Source organism: Balaenoptera physalus, assembly GCF_965194825.1.
Source record: "Balaenoptera physalus genome assembly, chromosome: 12".
In the NCBI taxonomy this organism is placed as follows: Eukaryota; Metazoa; Chordata; class Mammalia; order Artiodactyla; family Balaenopteridae; genus Balaenoptera; species Balaenoptera physalus.
In genome coordinates this window covers 47,876,236-47,896,737 of record NC_138897.1, presented here as the reverse complement: position 1 = coordinate 47,896,737, position 20,502 = coordinate 47,876,236, and the positions used below count along the sequence as shown (strand labels likewise).

General features: G+C 34.0%; 1 protein-coding gene and 1 long non-coding RNA gene across 11 annotated transcripts in view; one reads left to right on the top strand and one right to left on the bottom strand.

The window, feature by feature from the left end:
• Positions 1 to 20,502, top strand: part of LOC309639260 — a 433,950-nt gene that overhangs the window by 125,576 nt on the left and 287,872 nt on the right. The window lies entirely within an intron of this gene.
• The window catches only part of NOL4 (nucleolar protein 4), a 401,283-nt gene that overhangs the window by 108,743 nt on the left and 272,038 nt on the right, over positions 1 to 20,502 (bottom strand). For 6 of the 10 annotated variants that reach the window (XM_082416103.1, XM_082416106.1, XM_082416107.1 and 3 more), the window contains 2 exons: positions 8,128 to 8,307; positions 7,217 to 7,408 (listed from right to left, as the gene is read on the bottom strand). The exons of 1 other annotated variant lie outside the window; for it this stretch is intronic. In XM_082416103.1, the coding sequence (XP_082272229.1) occupies positions 7,217 to 7,408; positions 8,128 to 8,307 (372 nt within the window). The remainder of the gene's footprint in view (positions 1 to 7,216; positions 7,409 to 8,127; positions 8,308 to 20,502) is intronic. 3 more of the 10 variants (XM_082416104.1, XM_082416105.1, XM_082416111.1) reach the window with 1 other exon arrangement.

The following is a 20,502-nucleotide window of genomic DNA, read 5'->3' as shown; positions in this document are numbered from 1 at the left end:
GGCTTACAACTCTGGCTATGCGTTTTCTATCAATTTCAAGGCCTGGGAATGTCCTTTTCTTTCTTTTGAGCTTATATAGGTATTTAAAAATTGTTATATTTTACTCAGGGTTTGTATGTATTTGTAGAGGGAAGGTGAGTGGGGTGTGTGAGGGGGTATTCCATGAGACTCAGGTCAACATTTTGCTTAAACTAAAAGATCCATTGATGAGTAACTCTGAAAGCAATGATGGTTGTATTCTTTACACTTTAGTTACTCTTCAATTTTAGTAAATAAAATAATTTAGTAAATAAAGAGAGAATAGTACCCACGAACCCTGAGTCAGGAAAAATCAGTGAACCAAGAGAGCACACACTTAGAGAAAGAGTAGTAGGTCCCTGTGATAACCAAGACATTAAAGGAAATAATTGAGCATATTAGAAGAAAGGATAGAAAGGGGCCAGATTATATGCTAAACATTTTATTTACATTATCACATGTAATACCTCAAGACCCCTCTCCTTTAGAAAAATGGAGACTCAGAAACATCACATAAAATTGTACAGGAATTGAACCTAGGTGTCTCAGTTTCAAAAGGGCATACTGTAACATACTATAGTAAGAAATTTAGAATTTGTCCTGAGATGACAAAAGTTTGACAGTATCAAAGCCAGAATTGAGGAAGACTACTCCAGGAGCAAAGGCAGATTTATCATAAGTCAATGAAGTCCAGGCACCAGGGTTCTTCAACTGGATGGGACTACTGGAGTTTCTGGATGTTGTAAGTATTCTAGTATTTCTTCTTTTTCTGAAGAAAAAGATTTGAATCTTCAAGATTTCTCTTTTTTAAAAAATTTATTATGTGTGGCTTTTTTCTACCTGCAGATAAATATTCATCCTTCTACCTAATTTTGTGCTCATAATTTTGTATTACTTTTCTTTTGAAAAAAAGTCCCAAATTTCATAATTTTCAGGTACAAATCCTAGTTCTGTCTCTGCTTATGAATTAGAGGGTAGTATAAGATGGAAGTAGGTAGTTGAGTTAGAAGGATTATGCAAGAGTATAGGTATGAGATTTGAAAGGTTAGAACTAAAACGATACCTGATAAAATTCAAAATTATGGGACTGATTTGGGAAAGACAGCAAAGGAAGAATAAACAGAATTTAGCCAGTGGTAGAATGCAAGTCAGAAGTATAAAGAGAGTCAAATCTCATTCCAAGTTTATGAACACTGGTGTACATGACAACAGTGGTGTGATTGCTAGAAATAGATAAGTCAAGAGGAATTTACTGTTGATTTGGTAGATGAGGTGGAAGGTCAGTGGAGAGAATGGGTGATAGAGAATATAGAGAATTCAGTGAGGATATAACAACACGTTTGCCTAGCATCTGACTAGAATGTGGAATGAAATACCAAGGCTTTGTATATGACTGGGATTTACTTTGAGAGTAGAGTACTGTATACAGGGGTAGACTTCTGCAGCTGTGGAGAGGGTAATATGCGGTACATGGCCAAGCACAGAATCTTAAGAAGTGCCCAAATCAAGAAAAAGGTACATGAATAGAAATAGAAAATAGAGTCTTAAGAAAACGGGGTAATTTATAGTTGAGGATGCAATTTTTGGATTTGGTGCAAAGGTAGTCATGTGATCTTCATAAGAACTAATTCAATATAGTGGTAAGAACCAGAGCCTGAATTTAAGGGATTTGGTGGGAGTTGGTGGTAACAGGTGTAATCTGTGAGTATAAAATATTTCAGGAAACATGGCAAAGAAAGATGGACTCATTGAGTCCTCAAAGAAAGATTATAGAAGTTATAAGATTAATTTTTTTTTAAATTTGGACACTTTTTATAAGGCAGAAGAGAAGAAAAGGGAAAACTCAGTGAAAAGGGAAAACTGAAAATATGACCATTGGGATGGTCAAAGAAGCCATGTTCTAAAGGAGGTGAAATGATAGGGGAGCAGAAGTGCAGCGTTATCCAGAGCAATAAGACCAGGACACTTCCTCTGTAAAGGCAGCAGGGGATACTTGAAAACTTGTAGATGATTGTGAAAAATTTTAATATAGCTTGTGCGGGCTCTTTGAGTGAAAGTAAAGACTAAGGAATATCCATGCTAATAAAGGCTAGAGTGATACAGATCTCTGAAACTGAGAAAGCTATAGAACTGTGAGTGCAGAAGATTAGCTATCAAAATTATTAAGAAAGGTATTATAGGATGTAATTTAAAAGAAATACTATGAATAAAGAATTTAGAGGATGGTATGAAAGTATCCTGGGGGATGGTAGATGACATTTATAAAAGAGAGGGCAAAAATTGGTACAAATAGCAGGTGGGGAATTCAAACTAATTAGCATCAATTAAGTTAACTGGTCCCAAAGAGAGAAACCTGTACAGTTGTGCTCACGATGCATGAAGAATATTGTGAATAATAATGGTCGCGCAGGTATACAGTTTTAAACCAAGATCTTGTATGAAGGGCTCAGTATATTTCCGATCAAATTCTTAGTTTAAAGAAGCAGTTTAATTCATTTTTTATAAAAGCTCTATTTGCTAAAGAATGAATAGTGTCACTGTAGCTTTTGCAATGCCTATGATATCTATGAAAGCTGTGAATTGAAGATGAATTCTGATCTCTCTACTTTAGTCTGCATCAGACAAGTAGAGGCAAAGGATGTTAAGTAGTCAAATTCCCTCAAAAATGTACCATTTCCTAAACATTAAATATTTATTTTCTAATGAAAGAACTGTGAAATAAGAAGGTCAGATATCAAAATTACTGAGGAGGGTATTATAGGCTGTAATTAAAAAGAAATACTATGAATAAAGAACTTAGAAGGTGGTCTGAAAGTATGGTGTTTCTGTAATTAATTAGATTATTTACACATTTGTTTTTAAATTTATATCTCTTTTTCTCCCAAATAGATATCAGAGCTACCAAGGAAATATGTAAGCTAAAACAAATTAAAAAAACAGATAATTGGGACCTTCGAAAGTTTTTTGGCTCTAAACTTCCTGACAGGCACAAAAGTGAACGTAGTAAGTTAATGATGAGAAAACATAAAAACACTCTATTTCTGCAGAAGAAACACATTTTTTTTCATTACATGCTAAAAGAGGGTTCTGAAATGAGATCATTTATAATGCACATTAAGAAGCCTAGTGGACAATGTCCCTGGCAAAATTTTACAAAAAATAGCATGAGATTTAATTCTTCAAACAAATATAGTCAAATAAATAATATTAAAAAGCAAATTAATAGGTAATTTTTCAAGTGGCTGAGTTTATTGAATTCAAATATCCAAGCCACTTGATCTAACTTGATATAGTGTCAAGATATGAGATACAGGAGGAAGGATGGACTGAAAGTCTCTTAGACTATCTCCCCCAAATATTTTCATTTGAGTTCTATAAAAATACATCTAAATATATGCAGCATGGTGAAAGAGTCTCTAAACAATGCAAACTCAGAAAATAAAAAGAGAAATCATATCACATAACACAAATAATACTTAGGTATGGGGTAACCTCACCTTGTTTATAAAGCTTTCCTTTTATGGCTTTATCTATTATAGGTGTTCTTGAATTTAAGATCAGGACACCTTGGAGAAATACATTTCTTTTCTGAAACAATCAACAAATATTCTTCAGAAAATTAGCTGAAGTAATTTGAGAGTCAAAGCTGCATAACAGAATCAATAATGATTTGATATATTTGTCTAAGGATTAATATAAGGGCTGCTTAACTCATTGGTTCTTAAAATCTAATGAAAACTAAGACAATACTCTGTATCAAACTTATTGGATTTATTTTTCATAAAACATATCCTTTTCTATTCAACACTGAAGAATTTATGATTTGAGATGATTGGGAACACCGAGTTAGTGAAAGTGCATAGAAAAGTATCATAATATGGTTATTTAACTTCATGCATTATAGAGACTGTTTGGAGCAATGACATAGACATTTCGGCTACTTCAGCAATTAAGACCTTTGGGGTCTTAATAATTTCAGTGAAATAAGAATGCATAAATATATACTCTAATATTTGTATGCATTGAGTGAAGTCAATGAAAAGTACTTTGGTACTTGAAGAATTGTTGTAAATTCTTAAGGGATAGTGTAGACTAATTAAACATGAATAGATTTTGTACTAGCAGCAGAAAATTAGAGTGAATGTCAAGATTCTCAAGTATAATACTAATATAAGTTGTGATAAACCACTTCTATGGGAATATCTCTTTGAATTTCTTAATCAAAGTCAGTAGGGAACATATAATTCAATATTTTGTGTTTTGCTTTACTTAAAGAGTCTACTGGCTTAGAAAGCCTAAGTAACTGGATGAGCTAAGCTTGCTGAATGCCACTTTCATTTTATAATACGGAGTCCCCTATCAAATACTCCTACAATTCTACTTTACAAATATATTAAAAATTTCTTTAGGTTGCTTTGTTGACTTACTAAGTACTACAAAATAATTTGCATGTAAAGATAATCATATATTAAAAATGATACATTTTCTTCATGTCTACCTACAGCAAAAACAATATAAGAAAATATTTTTTAATGTTTCAATTTTTAAGAACCGTGGGTATTATCTTATATTAAAATTTAAAATTATGAAGGCAAAAAAATATTAACGTACAATATTTAGTTATAATTACTATCTGCCCTAGTCATGCCTTTTCCTATTTGTTCCGGGTAAGGATGAGTGTTCAAAATGATGACATGCTCCATGACAATGAAGTGATACATAAAGCCAATCAAAATTCCAAGTGTTAACTAGATGGCAAATTTAATTTTTATTCCAAATAGTGCATTACTGAGCAATGTATTTTTAAAAAATGGGCTAAACTACAATATCAATTTTCATCTGTGTTGTTCATTTAACATTTATTTATATTAGGCCTTATATTATTACTTAAGCACTTCACTTCCCACAACTTGTAACCTCAAAGAATCAGGATGATCAGGGAACATGTTAAATTTTCTTAATTAACAAGTCAGGCATCTTTTGTATTTCTCATTACTTTGCATGATGTTATGCACATTATACATATATTGAATAAGTGAACAAAAAATGAACAAATGAAAATTATTAAATATGAAATACAATAGCATTTCTTTACAGCATTATTTCCTTCAAGATTAGTTTGTAAACCTACTTGATTTTATATTAACTTTTTGTCTTTCTCTATGCATAGCACAAAGTTTACATCAAATAGATGTTCATATTTGATAAATAAATACAACTAATAAAAAACCTGTGACTATCTCAAATACACCTTAGAGAAATTAAGAATTCTACATGACAATGATTTTTTTCTTTTAAAGAACTATTAATAAATGGAAAATAAGATAAATTTTACCAAAGAAAAGAATCTCTAAATAACATTAAAAGATTTAGAAGAAATAGTAGTGCCAGATGCTGGTAAAATAAAATCTTGGTATATAACATTATTATCTTTATTGTTACTGAAAGAGGAAAGTATGTATTGTGCATTGTGCACTGAATGAGACATACTTAGTTTCTATTGGAATTTTACATCAACTGCCAATTTGATGATGAGCTGGATGTCAAAGCCAGGATTCTGGGCTTTTATTCCTGGTTAGATATCCTTTTTGTCTGTCATCTTTCTCCTATTGGGTGACAATAACTTTTAAAGAATTCAATAATGGGGGAAGTAGCTGTATTTTCTTCAAGCAATCTCTCCTCTCTTATACCATACCACCTCAACTGTCATAATTTAATTTCATCAGGCACAGCTACGCTATTTTATTTTAAAATAATTTAGGCACAACAAACTCCAACTTCAATATAGTTATTCTAAGAAGTAAGCAAATTCTTACATGCAGTGTTCTGTGACTTTATAATACAAATATTTGGGGTAGCTGTTTTCAGACGATGGATTAAATAATATTTGGTTGATTATATTTTCAGAGTTCAGATTTATTGAGTGGTTACTACGTGTCAAAAATGACTTGTCGAGCTTTACATGACAATTTATATAATCCTGTCAGCACTATACGTTAGAAATTATTCTCATTTCCAGAGGAAGGACCTGAGCTCAGAAAGTTGAAGTACCTTGCCTGGGTCACATAGCTACAAACTGGTGGATCCAGAACTCCAGACCAAGCTCTCCAGGGACCGAGCCTTGTGTTAGTGACCATCTTGGTAGACTGCCTCTCTATAAGGAACAGTCATTTTTCTTTTAAAAATATCAAAGATATTTTTATAAGCCATTGTAGAAAAATAGATAATACAGGAGTTATTACTTGTTATTCATTTCATTTGTATCGGAAAACTATTTCTCCTACTGGCATACTCTGAAACCTCTCCTATATCTATACCAACTCCTGTCCCATCACACCTAATAAATTGGAGGCACTGATCACAAGCACGAAGAGTCTTGGCTTTTACGGAGCCTTCTCAAAAGTACAATGAAAATAGTTTCAGAAAATTTCTAATACATGTCCAGTCAAATACATAAAAATATAAAGAAATTTTTAGAATACATTGTAAAAACTACTTCTAGGTATAACAATTCCATCAAGGTGAGATAGAATAAAGGTCAAATAACACTGATATCTAATTTCTACCCGTAAATATCTAACACTGGCATAATATCATCCATCTATAAAAAGCCCAGCTGAATCTAAACGCTCATGTTAACCATTCACAAGACAAGCACACAAATATACCGAGTACACAAAAGCCTTATTTTTCACATAAGGATTTTCATTCCCTGACCTTTATTTTCAAGGCCTGCTATTTGTTAACTGTTGGTATGAAAATAGTATTACTTAGATGGATCCATTCATTTCCTTTTGTTCCAGAGAAAGCCATTCTCACAGGTCATCTAAAGCAACCACTGGTGCTTCAGTTCAAGACTTGAATAACCTTAGATCTGCTTTGGCAGTAACAGAAAGGAAACACACAAGAATGAGACGCTGGCTCTCACTGGTGTTCACTCACATGAGCCTCATTTCCTAGGACATGGTACCTAGGCTTGTGAGCACTGGTCTCACAAGGTACGTCTTACTGAATCAACAAAGGGGATAAATACTTCAGGAAGATGAAAAGGAGAAAAAACAAACAAGCAAACAAAAACCCCTTGGACCTGACGTTATGGAAAAAATTAAAAAGACACTAAGATGAAAAAAAAAATTGTGTCATGGTTACATGTGGGATTTGGATGGAATCTAGGGCTGTGTTTTAATTCAAAACTCACCATCTCAAAACCACTTCTTTTCATCCGCCTGCAGGACTTGAGGTAAGTACGTATGCGTTTTCGGGCACGCTCTTGATACTCAGGGAATTGTCGCCTGCATGAGTCAATGATAGCCTGGATCTTTTCTTTGGGCTGCTTAGAGATTGGGACCATTCGGTCCAAGTTTTCATCTACAAACAGCCTGACAAACATCTGTTGGCAAGAGGGAGACAGAGGAGAAGGGTTTGGAGGGCTGCTCTCTTCTGTTCCTAGCTTCCTGTCTTGATTACTGATAGGAAAATACTCTTGTCTGGTTTATGCACTGGAGAACTTTGCAATGGAAAGCCAGAAATTTTAAGCAAACACCCTTTACAGACTTTCTAAATGGTTGGGTTAAAAAACAGAGAGAGAAAGAGAGAGAGAAAGGCAGACAGACAGACAGACAGAAAAGTATAGACTATTGCGTAGAAAAAAATCAAGAAATAACAGTAGACTGTGACGATTAAGCACCCCATAAAATTCTCTATTAATAATACGACTGTATATAGTGCTACACTGCGCAGTGTACTAATCTCGGAAAACAAACAATTGACTCTTTTTTCATGCATAATTAGATAAGCTGGGAAAGCAAACAAAATAACGGATGACGGTCAGACGCTTCCGAGGGATAAGCTGAAGCCCCCTTCATCCGCTAGGTAAACATGCATACTCACACAGCACAAGTGCAGTTTTCAGCTCACATTTGGCTTTAAAATTCTAAACAAAACACAGCAATTCTGGTGTCTGGTTGGCTAAGAGTGTTTCATGTACTTTTTAAATCCTTCTGTAAATTAAACAAACATGTCTCTAAAATAGCCACAGTTACCAACAGGCAACAACATGAAAGTGAAGTGGTAAAAATTCAGCCATAATGGCAGGGTGGCAGGACTCACATTAAAAGCTTTCAGCCGTTCGGCCTCAACGCCATCTGTCTCGTTAACTTTCTCAGAATCTTCGTGGTCATCGTGGTCATCTTCATCCTCATCTCCCCTGTTTAGGGACAGGTCCTCAGCACCTCGGTCTACACTCTCATTTTTGCCCGAGTCGTAGCTTGAATAGCTATGTGCAGGGGACTGAAAAGAAAATGGGAAATTGCTGCTTTGAAATTCCTTGCACAAGCTTATAAATTTTGTTTTATTTTTAATGTCAATCATTTCTCAAAAATCTGGTTTAAATAAGTTGATAATTCTAGAGCAGTGGCTATTTTAATTTAAATCAAAATTAGCTTAAATGAAATCAAATTAAAAATTCATTTTCTCAGTCATATCAGTCACATTTCAAGTGCTTAATAGCCACATAGTACATTTCCATAACTGCAGAAAGATTTATTGAATTTAGCTTTTTGAGAGCAATTACTGTTTCCATTCAATATACATATTCCAAAAAAAAACCCAACCTGCAATCAGTTTTGTAAAAGAATCACTGAATCACATATTCCTTGAAATAGAAATGACCTCAGAGCTTAGTCAGTCTAACTGCATTAGTATTCTTGAAAGAGATAAGGAAACTGAGGGGTAGGTATATTTAATTGATTTGCCCAACAAGGACTACAGAAAATACTGATACTAGGACTGCTAGGAAAACATGCTTTAAAATCAGTTTATAATTTGTCTATGAGTCGAAAGATGGCATCTGATTTTGGTTTAGAAAAAAGCAACTAGGTTTCCTCCTAGCCATTTGTTAAGCTTAGTGCTTTGTAATGTACAAAAGAAGATGAATGCCAACCAAGACAATTTTCACAAACGTTGGTAATTGTGTCCAAGACCAACCATTGGTCCTGCTGTGGTAGCTTTTGCTTGTTTGTTAGCCCAGCACCTGTTCCTTTCAGAATCAGCCCCTGCTTTGCCAGGTCAAAGTGTCAATCCTATGGGCAACAACCGCCTCTCCCCTAGGCATGAGTGCCTTGACTTCACCTCCAAGTGAAGAAAGTGTGCCTGTAACTAAAATCAAGTTGAATCCAGCAGAGCTAAGCAGAACAGAAATAGACCTGATAACATCATTTGAGCATCTAGATTCAACTGTGCCTGAAATTAAATTAACCCATGGACCTTTCAGCTGTGTGATACTATATCCTCTCCGTCCCCCCACTTTATATTTTTGCTTAAATCTGAATTTAGATCATTTGCAATGGAGCATGGACTAGTACAGAAATCAATCATTACAAGGTCAAATTAATGACCCAAATGTCACATATGATGACTTAGATACCTAGGTGGCCCCAGCCAAATAGAAAATAATTCTGTAAACAACAGCAGCTATCTTCAAATCTATCAACAGTCAAATGCTTTTGAAAGCATTTACAATGGGAAATTTAAATCATCAGCGTTCAAAAATGCCTCCGTGCAGTGATAACATATGTGTTGCATGCTTTGAGGATTGCCCTGATATATTATTACTGTATAATCAGAGGAGGGATAACAAAACTAGAATAGGTCACTGACATTAAAAGTGAAAAAAGGCATATTTTTATAGTTCAGATCATTAACAAGGTGGAATTACCTAATCAAATATAAAGCAAATATTCTATAAGTTTGAAAAATATACTATATATGCTTTTTAAATGGCAATGTGCAATATTTAAAAAGTGTTATAATACACTTATCTGGATGCAAATATGCTGGGCTAATCTATTCTTTTTAGATATGATGTGAGACACAGAAGCCAGCCATCTGCTACTGACAGTATCACTTGGAACCACGAAAGATTTATAGTCCTATTCACTCAAGGTAAAGAAAATCCATCACAGATCTGAGAATACTCAGGATCTAAATCTAGAGCATAATCAAAGGTTTTTCTTCTATGATATAAACTGAAAGTTTTGTAACTCTGAATTACGTTTCTCAGATGGAGTGTCATTTCTCACCTATATCACTGTTGAAGAACTAACTAGCTTTCAAGGCCAATCAGATTAAGTTCAATTTCCACAAAGATTCCCACTTCTACCTCAGTCAACTTCAATCTTTCCCTCCACTGTGAACTCTTAATAGCCAATGGCACTGGACACATAATTAAACACCACAATTGCTCTCTACTTTTCTTTTCATGTTAATATGCATTTTCCTTCAAGCTAGACTGAGATAGGAATCAACATATAGCCTTCCACCTTTCCCTTCACAGCATCTAAGAAAGGTTCTCTACGGAGTTGGCACTTCAGACTGTAGGTTTCCTTTTACTACAAAGTCTTTGGTCTTAAAATATTGGGAGTGAAGATAAGCCACAGACTGAAAGAAAATCTTTGCAAAAGACACATCTGTAAAGGGACAGTTATCCAAAATCTACAAAGAACACTAAAGCTCAACAATAAGAAAACAAACAACCTGATTAAAATATGGGCCAGAGACCTTAAGAGACACCTCACCTAAGGAGATATACCGATGGCAAATAGGCATATGAAAAGTTGCTCCACATCGTATATCATTGGGGCAATGCAAATTAAAGCAACAATATCACTACACACCTATTAAAATGGTCAAAATCTGGAACACTGACAACACTAAATGCTGGAGAGGATGTGAAGCAACAGGAACTCTCATGCATTGCTGGTAGGATGCAAAATGGTACTGCCACTTTGGAAGATAGTTTTGCTTTTTCTTCCGAAACTAAACATATTCATCATATGATCCAGCAATTGTGCTCCTTGGTATTTACCCAAGGAATTAAAATTTTATCTCTACACAAACCCTGCACATTAATGTTTCTAGCAGCTTTATTCATAATTTCCAAAACCTGGAAACAACCAAGACGTGCTTCAGTAGGTGAATGGGTAAATAAACTGTGGTTGACCAGATAATGGAATAATATTTAATACTAAAAGAAATGAGCTATCAAGCCATGAAAAGACACAGAAGAACCTTAAATACAAGCTACTAAGTGAAAGAAGCCAATGGAAAAGACTATATATTGTATGTTTTCAACTATATGACATTCTAGAAAAGGCAAAACTAGGCACATTAAAAAGATTAGTGGTTACCAGGGTTTAGGGGGTGGGGAGGGAAGAATAGATAGAGCACAGAAGGTTTTTAGGGCAATGAAAATACTATGTATGATACTATAGTGGTGCATACATGTCATTATACATTTGTACAAATCCATAAATGTACAATACTATGAGTGAAACTTAATATAAACTATGGACTTTGGTTAATTATAATTCATCAGTTTAGGTTCATCAATTGTAACATGTCTACCACTCTGGTCAGTGATGCTGATAATAGAGAAACTATGTATGTGTAAAGGGAAGTGGGAATATGGGAAATCTCTGTACCTTCCTCTCAATTTTGCTGTGAATCTATAACTGCTCTAAAAATAGTCCTTTTTAACAAATGGGGGAATATGGGTATTGGGGTGATAATATAGAATCAGGCAATAACAATCACTAGAGGCCTCCTAATAACCCACCTAAAATATGGCAGTCATTGCCTCATAAACCTATGTCACCTCAATAAAAACTTTGGATGATCATACCCTAAACAAGCCTCCCCTTCAGGAACAATTATTTTCATATTGCATGTGTAAATCCAAAATATCCAAATTAGATCTTAAAAAATACAACGATAAAGAATCACAACTTATGCCCTATGGAAAATATATACCTGCTTATCCTCAAAACACAGGTGTTGGTTTATGGGGACAAGATTAGATTTTTGTCTTAGTTATATATTCCACTCATTCCTCTTGAGATAACATGTGACCATCCTTAGCAAAGACCTTCTTGGAAATATATTTGCACTTTCCTTTTCTCACATTTCCCACCTGAACAGAACTGCCAACTCCAGACCTAGAAAAATTCCCACAGATAGGAAGCTTAACTTTACTTTTAAAGAAAGTTTGCTTACTCTGTGGTCAGAGAATTTCACCTCTTTGGGTAAATTTATTCATAATTATTTTATTCTTTTCGATGCAATTGTAAATGGGATTGTTTTCTTAATTTCTCTTTCTGATAATTCATTATTAATGCGTAGAAATGCAACAGATTTCTGTATATTGATTTTGTATCCTGCAACTTCACTGAATTCAGCAAGTTATTTTTTAAAATATCAGTTATTCATTCCTGAATCTACTGGGCATTCTTAGCATCATTAAAAGTGTGATTACCAGACACTGTGTGCTGTCTGACGTGATTCAAAATGATGCAAAATGAAGCATACAGCATAACTTAAGAAGCAAGCTCATGAAAAAAAGAAAAAAAGAATTTGAATTGAATCAAACCTAAGTCTAGAAACAGTGGTTCTCAAAGTGTGCCTGTTAGATCAGAAGTAACTGCATCTCCTGGGAACTTATTAGAAATGCAAATTATTGGCTTCCATCCCAGATGACCTGAATCAGACACTTTGGGGCTGGACGCATAATCTGTGTTTTAACGCAGCAGTCCCCAACCTTTTTGGCATCAGGGACCGGTTTCGTGGAAGACAATTTTTCCATGGACACTGGGGTCGGGGAGGTGATGGTTCAGGCGGTAATTCGAGTGATGGGGAGCGATGTAAAGCGGCAGATGAAGCTTCACTTGCTTGCCCGCTGCTCACCTCCTGCTGTGTGGCCAGTTCCTAAAAGGCTGCGGACTGGTACTGGTCTGTGGCCCGGGGGTTGGGGACCCCTGTTTTAACTTATCTTCCAGGGGAATTCTGATGCAGCTCAAGTTTGAGAAACACTATTCTGAAGCTAACTTCTATTTATAGGAAATAAGGCAGATAAAATAACAAGTTAAAAGACACAAGAGAAAGCAGACAGACAAATCCAAAATACGAGACATTGTGCAGGACAATTGACTTTGGTTCAGCAACATGTTAGTGACACAGAAAAAAAACGTGATATATTAGAAGAGATTTAAAAGGTTTAATAAAATGAAATGTGTTGACTTTGTATCGTGATCCAAGTAAACCCAATGCAAAAAGATAATTTTGAGAAAATTGGGAATATTTGACTATGGATGAGATTATTAGGTAATAACATTGAATACTTTTTTATGTATTAGATTAGATGTAATAACCTAACATTTGGTTAAGTAAATGTTTATGTAAGAAAATGTCCACATTTGTTAGAGGCAGAAATAGAGGAATAAAGGGATGAAATGATGTGGATAGCTGGGATTTACTTTTAAATACTGCAGGAAAGAAAAGGAAAAAAGTGGAAAAAAATGTGGAAAATAAAAAAATGTGGAAAGTCTTAACCACTGTTGAATTTGGGTGATAGGTATTAGTAGTTCTATGTATTATATTCTCTATTTTTAAATGATTTTAAACTTTCAAAATGAATTTTAAGATGTATAAATTTTGTAATTAGTTTTATATCTCCTCCATTTTGAATATTTTTACATGACAGTCATTTATTCAGAAACATTTAAAGAAGCACTACTTAATACTTAGAGCATTGTTCTAGGCTCATAGGATTGAATGGATCCAAATTTTTTGAGGTCTGAAAGTTATAAAGCTTGGAGAGGTGGTGCATTTGAAAAATTAGTTAGAAAAGTGAATAATTAAAATGAGAAAACCCACAATAAATTACAAGATTCTAAAAAGCTTATAAATGCTACAACCATCACAAAATGTAGAAAAATAATATTTTAAAAATTAAATAACGCCCTGGCCCATCTCTATAATACTGTTTCCTTTCCATATTTCTTGGCTGCATGTTCTTTGATTGTTTCTGCATATGACAATGATTTTGCATTATCATATTCTATAGAGAGAATAGAAAAATAATTCAGTCTTTACTTCAGCATATCTGATGGAAATGTGTCTTTTATTGTTGATAGTTTAGAAACTTTCCTTTGCTCTTCAAATTAAATATTGCTAATATCATGCAAATTGTTACATTGTTTTCAGTTGGGGAAACCTTAATCAAGTTCCTTTAATATTTAGGGCATCTTAAGTTTTCTTGGGAAGTGACTGATGTCTTCATTAAAGTGACATTTATGAGTTTTATGTTTTCTTCATTGATATCAGTATCTTTTGTCAAATCCAATGTGAATTTTAAATCTTCTTCCAACGTGTTAATATAATTCATTTCTCTTCATTAACTGTATTTTTCTTCCTCCCAAGGAAATACTGTCTTTAGTAAGACCTGGACATTTTCATTACAAGTCACTTCTCAGTGTCAAAATGTCTACCAATTTCACTTCTTATTTTTGTTGATTTTTTTATACTCCATTACTATTTTCTCTCAATTATTTAGTAAATAAATATAAAGACAACAAAGCCTTTATATATTTCAAATTAAGCGTCTGTAATTTCTCACGTATTTTATTCAAAAGGTCCAAAAGATCTTTCCACATGGCAATTGAAATGTCATAATTCCACTGTGTGAAGTGTACACAACATATCTCTGTATTATTACTTATGCATGTGAATTTGCAATTACACATTTGTGTAACCAAGGATTGGTATTTGTTATTTTGTTTACTGGTTTACCATTATGTATATGCTTTCCCAAGACTGAGATTAATTCTTCGTAAGCAGTTTTGGATAAAGAAGTCACATTTGATACTTCATTTTGACACTTGCCAAGTGTTTGTCCAAAAATTTATAATTACTTTGGAGATTCTCATGAAATTTTAGTTATATGAAAGTCACTCCATTTCATAACATCTGAAAGGAAATCTCTCTCACTTAATAATTTTAAAAACCATAGCTACCTTTTTGGCACTTCAAAATGATATTAAACATTTTTTTCAAGCTTGTTCTTCAAGATATTAGTTGGCTAGCAGGTGGTTCTCTCATTTGGCATGCATCAGAATCACCCAAAGGATCTTTTCAAATATAGAGCACTGGACCCCATTTAGTAGGTCTGGAGTGGGGCCCAAGAATTTTGATTTCTAACAACTGCCCAGGTGATGCAGATGCTGCTAGCCTTCATCCATTTGAGCTGCTATAACAAAAATACTACAGATTGGGTGGCTTAAACAAAAACACTTATTTGTCACAGTTTTGGAAGCTGGGAAGTCCAAGATCAAGCAGCCATCAGATCTGATGACTGATGAGAAACTGCTTCCTGGTTCACAGGTTACAAAATTTGTCAACAAGAAAAATAAGATTATGGTTAACTGTTTAATGTCTAATCAAAGCATAATTGTTAAAAAATTTTAAATAAATGTAAATAAGATCAAAGATAATACTATTAAACTAAATAATAGATATTCATTAAATATCTAAATCACTTCCAATTAAGATAATATACTGAAACATTAAATGCTAAACCTAAGTCTATCTACTTTTGGTTTTTAAATTTTTACAGAGAGACAAAAAATACTTGGGTTTATTAACAAAATGACCTGTCACATTAAAAATTGTACTATAAAAACATATCTCTAAAAACTGTAAGTTTTTATAATTATGTATTAATAAATTTGGTAACCCACAATGTAATGATAATATATAATAGTTCACAATTGCCTACTACCTAGTTTTCACTGGAAAATAAAGATTACTAATAGTAAAAAGTTTATTGTGTACACACCAAAAAGACAGTTCTTGAACTGGGAACACTCAAACTAAAACATGGAATGAGGCTCAGGGGTATATTGTTACAAGGCATCTTATATAGTGGGGAGGCAGTGATTATTTATTCTTCACAGTGGTTATACTATTAGAATTTTCCTTTCAAAAAAAATTTTTTTTGGCCAAGCCACACGTCATGTGGGATCTTAGTTGCCCGACCAGGGATCAAACACGTGCCCCCTGCGGTGGAAGCCTGGAGTTCTAACCACTGACCACCAGGGAAGTCCCTAGAATTTTCTTAAATGATAATGGTAGGGAATCGGTTAATTGTTACCTCATTTCAATTTTGGGTAACAATTTAAGTTTTGCTTATGGTTTTTCAGAGACCCAAGCAAGAAATGAACCAGGTCAAGTCAGTCTCGCAAAATATGCTAAATTAAGTTTTGCTTGTATGACTAAACTGGTCTTATCTGCTCAGAAAATTTTCAAGGTTGGTTCCATTTGGTTTTATTTTTTTATATTAATGAGATAGTGTGCATTCTTTTTTAATAATTTATCTTTGAAATCTAGCACATTTTACACTTACAGCCCATCTCAGACTAGTCATATTTCAAGTGTTCAATAGCCACATATTCTACATTTGTATATATTGTAAAATGATCACCAAACACTACCAACTACAGAGGAACTATTTTCATAGGACACAGAATCTTTGTTTCCTAGGCAGATTACATTAAAGGTAAAGGTAAATCTTTTATAATCTTTTATTAAAAGCAGACCAATAATCTAAGAATTTTTTGTGCTTTTTAACAGACAGAAAATTAAATCCTAGTTTTGAACTCTTTTTAAAAACACTTATAAATAAATCTATTCAATTTTAGCCAGCTTTGAACTCACACATGAAACTTCTTTTCCACAAATCTCTGTACATTTTTATATCCATTCAGCTTTTATTCTTTCATTTTTTTTCTTTTTTGCTGTCTTATTTTGGAACAATCATTTTATTTAGGAAAAAATTACTTTTTCTCCCTTACCAAAACAAAAAAGCAAGAAAACCCCAAAACCCAATAAACAACAACAAAAAGAACCCCACCAAAAACCCAAAACCAAGCAAAAAAATGGTCTTCATACCTTTCCTTATCCAATAAACACATTCTATCTTCCTTACTTCCTTTTCATATACAGTTGTTTTCTTTTACCCTTATTATTACTAATAGTTTTATTTTACATATTGATTATAAATTTTAATTACTAGTACCACTGTTAAATGGTGAGTCAGAAGTAGAAAAAGCAGCTATCTCTCTTGCTATTCTAAACATAAAACTTTTTATTCTGATGACTATAATTTAATTTATTCACAATAGGAAGTCATCTATAAGAAGCGATTTTTCTGAGGATGGAGGGTCTTAGAAACATGCATTGAAATCATACTGAGAGATTCAGCACTAAACAGATAACAAATTATCTTAGGTATTAACGCACATTTCCAAGTAAAAAAAGAAGAGAAATATTGGTCAGACTACACAAAATCTGAAGGAGTTGGGATAGGGAAGAGAGTATAAGCCATCACTCTAAAACGGGTTTGGAACAACTGATTCTCATATTTTTCTCCTGGAACATGTGCCTAGGGTGCCAATGGTTACTGAAGTTTCTCTAACTGAAAAAATAATTGCGCCATCATTCTGCTTATTCCACTTAGAAAGAGAAGCTGTAAGTCAAAAGTAGCACATTTCATTTGAAGTTACTGTATACTTCAATGTGAAGGAATTGTTCCTGAGAGAATATGATATGTATTTTAACCAATTTGTCAAGGCTTTTATTTTTATTTACAAATGATGACAGAAATATGTGCTAGGAATGACATTTCAGGTTTCTTTCAACCTGAAGCTTAAATGATTATACCACTTTTAAGAGGAAGAATCCAACAAACTGTATGTTCTTGAAGCTTCTAGAGATAGATGTCAGGGATACTGGTTTTATCTTTCATTACAAGGTGAGAATATAATCATATTACAGAAGTCTTTTCACCTGATAAGTAAAGACGTGAATCCCTGGTTTAACTCTTCTTTTACAGGTTCAAACACAGCTACTTAAATTATTAACCTATCACCCTAAAGGAGGAATCCCCAAAGGGCAAAATTCATCTTCCAATATCCCACTTCAGTCCTACAATTAAAATAACAAAAGGTAAATGTAGGTATCATATCTCAGAACATCTAATGTAAATAATAATTAGATTTTGTTAGGTACTTTAAAAAAATGAAAAATGTTATATATACTATTAATGTATTTTCCCCCAAACCCTAAATTTACTGTAATACTATCTCATATGTCTTTAGAAGAACATATTTTTCTTCTCAGAGTTCAAATTTAGGTGAAAGTGAGCCTTGGAAGTGAACTGAACTCCCAATCATTAATTCCATCACAGACAATTCAAATGATTACAATACTGTAGTGGTTTTAAGGCACTATTACTGTTTTTATTTACAAGGGAGTGGGGTTATATAAATATTTTCACAATATTTGGTAATAATTTCACCATTCTAGGCTTTAGACAATAAAAAAACACTTGATATATGACAAAATTGCCAAGCCTGATATCTACTTTAGAATCCTTTTAACTTGCATACTAAATATTTAATCTTGTTTCATTTGTCTTACTTTTGAAATAAGTATTAGCAGTAACTGACAGCAATATCATCATCAATAATAGCAATGATAATAATAACCACATGTGGTTAGTGGCTGCTATATTAGACAGCACAGACCTTTACTGATGACCTTGACTTTAAGAGAAATGTGAGTCTTTGTCTAGGGGAGAAACTCTAAATAAGATATGATTCTGTCAGAGCATCCCAGAAATCTTAGCACTGAGGACAAAATTCATTTGAATTCTTGGAATTATAATGTCAGCTTTAGATCTGTTCATAGCAGTAGACTTCACTGAATGTTATCCAAATCCATATATATATGTACATATATATAACATATATAAACATATATATTTCAATTATATCTATATGTTTCAATTATATATATAATTTTCAGATCTTACAGAAATATGAGACTGTTTTCCTTTGATACTTACTTCTGAAGGGAGGTATCTGGGAAATGGCCAACTACAGAACAACAATATGTAATGCACATGAACTTTTTGAGTACCAATGTAAAATCTGAAAAGCGAGACTCAAATAGACATCATAGCATGCTTGTTCTTAGGTCTCTGGGACAAAATTAAAAACAAAATCAACCCCGCATTCCCTGTTGCATGTAAAATCATTAGAAGAAGAGGGCAAGAAGACCATGATAACTAGTAAATGAGAGTATTATTTATCAGTTATCTTATCAACATTTCAGGTTTATTCATGCTTAAACAACATACCAGACACAATCTTATCCTTTAAAATTGTAAATGAAATTATCTGTACACCTATTTAATCCATCCATTAAATGCCCTAACCATATTATCTGACTCCATGTCTAGTTAATTATACAATAATATACAACCTATTAAAAAAGTCTTGAATTATGAGATTAAAAATTATTATTTACATGTTTGTAATCTTTTATTTAAAAGCCTTGGTCCTAGATATGTTTGGAACTTAGAATTTGTTTGGATTTAGATAGAGCATGCAGAGCATAAACTATATAGTTTGAAATATCACAGAAGCACACTATAAAATATATTAATGTTTCTCCACAAAATCATATGAATATGTATACTAAAATACATAAACAAACACCATAAATAGCTTCATGTCAATTCACATCAGATTTTGCCAAAAATGAGTTTGCCACAAATTTATGTTAAAAAACTTTATTTCTGAGAACCCTTTGGTTTTTGAATTGTGGAAAAGGAACTGTGGGTTCATAATACAATGAAATCTTAAGTGTTTAAACTAGATACTATTTCTAAGCTGCCTGTTCATGAAACAGCTTTAATAAATTATAATTATTTAAATACCTCAAAAACCAGACCCAAACATGGCAGGGATGTTGGCATTATCAGACTATTAATTTAAAACAACTATGATTAATATGCGAAGGACTCTAATGGAAAAAGTAGATAACATGCAAGAAGAGATCAATAACATAAGCAGAGAGGTGATTTCCAAGAAAGAATGAAAAACAGAAGTGATAGACCAGAGGACCTTCAAGACGGCAGAGGAGTAAGACGTGGAGATCACCTTCCTCCCAACAAATATATCAAAACTACAACTACGTGTGGAACAACTCCTACAGAACACCTACTGAATGCTGGCAGAAGACCTCAGACTTCCCAAAAGGCAAGAAACTCCCCACGTACCTGGGTATGGCAAAAGAAAAAAGAAAAAACAGAGACAAAAGAATAGGGACAAGACCTGCACCTCTGGGAGGGAGCTGTGAAGGAGGAAAAGTTTCCACACACTAGGAAGCCCCTTCACTGGCTGAGATGGGGGTGGGTTGGGGGGGGGAGCTTCAGAGCCACGGAGGAGAATGCAGCAACAGGGGTGCAGAGGGCAAAGTGGAGAGATTCCCGCACAGAGGATCCCTGCCGACTATCACTCACCGGCCTGAGAGGCTTGTCTGCTCACCAGCTGGGGGGTGGGGGCTGGGAGCTGAGGCTCAGGCTTCGGAGGTCAGATACCAGGGAGAGGACTGGGGTTGGTTGCGTGAACACAGCCTGAAGGGGCTAGTGCACCACAGCTAGCCGGGAGGGAATCCAGGAGAAAGTCTGGAACTGCCTAACATCAAGAGACCATTGTTTCAGGGTGTGCGAGGAGAGGAGATTCAGAGCACTGCCTAAATGAGCTTCAGAGATGGGCACAAGCTGCAGCTATCAGTGCGGACACCAGA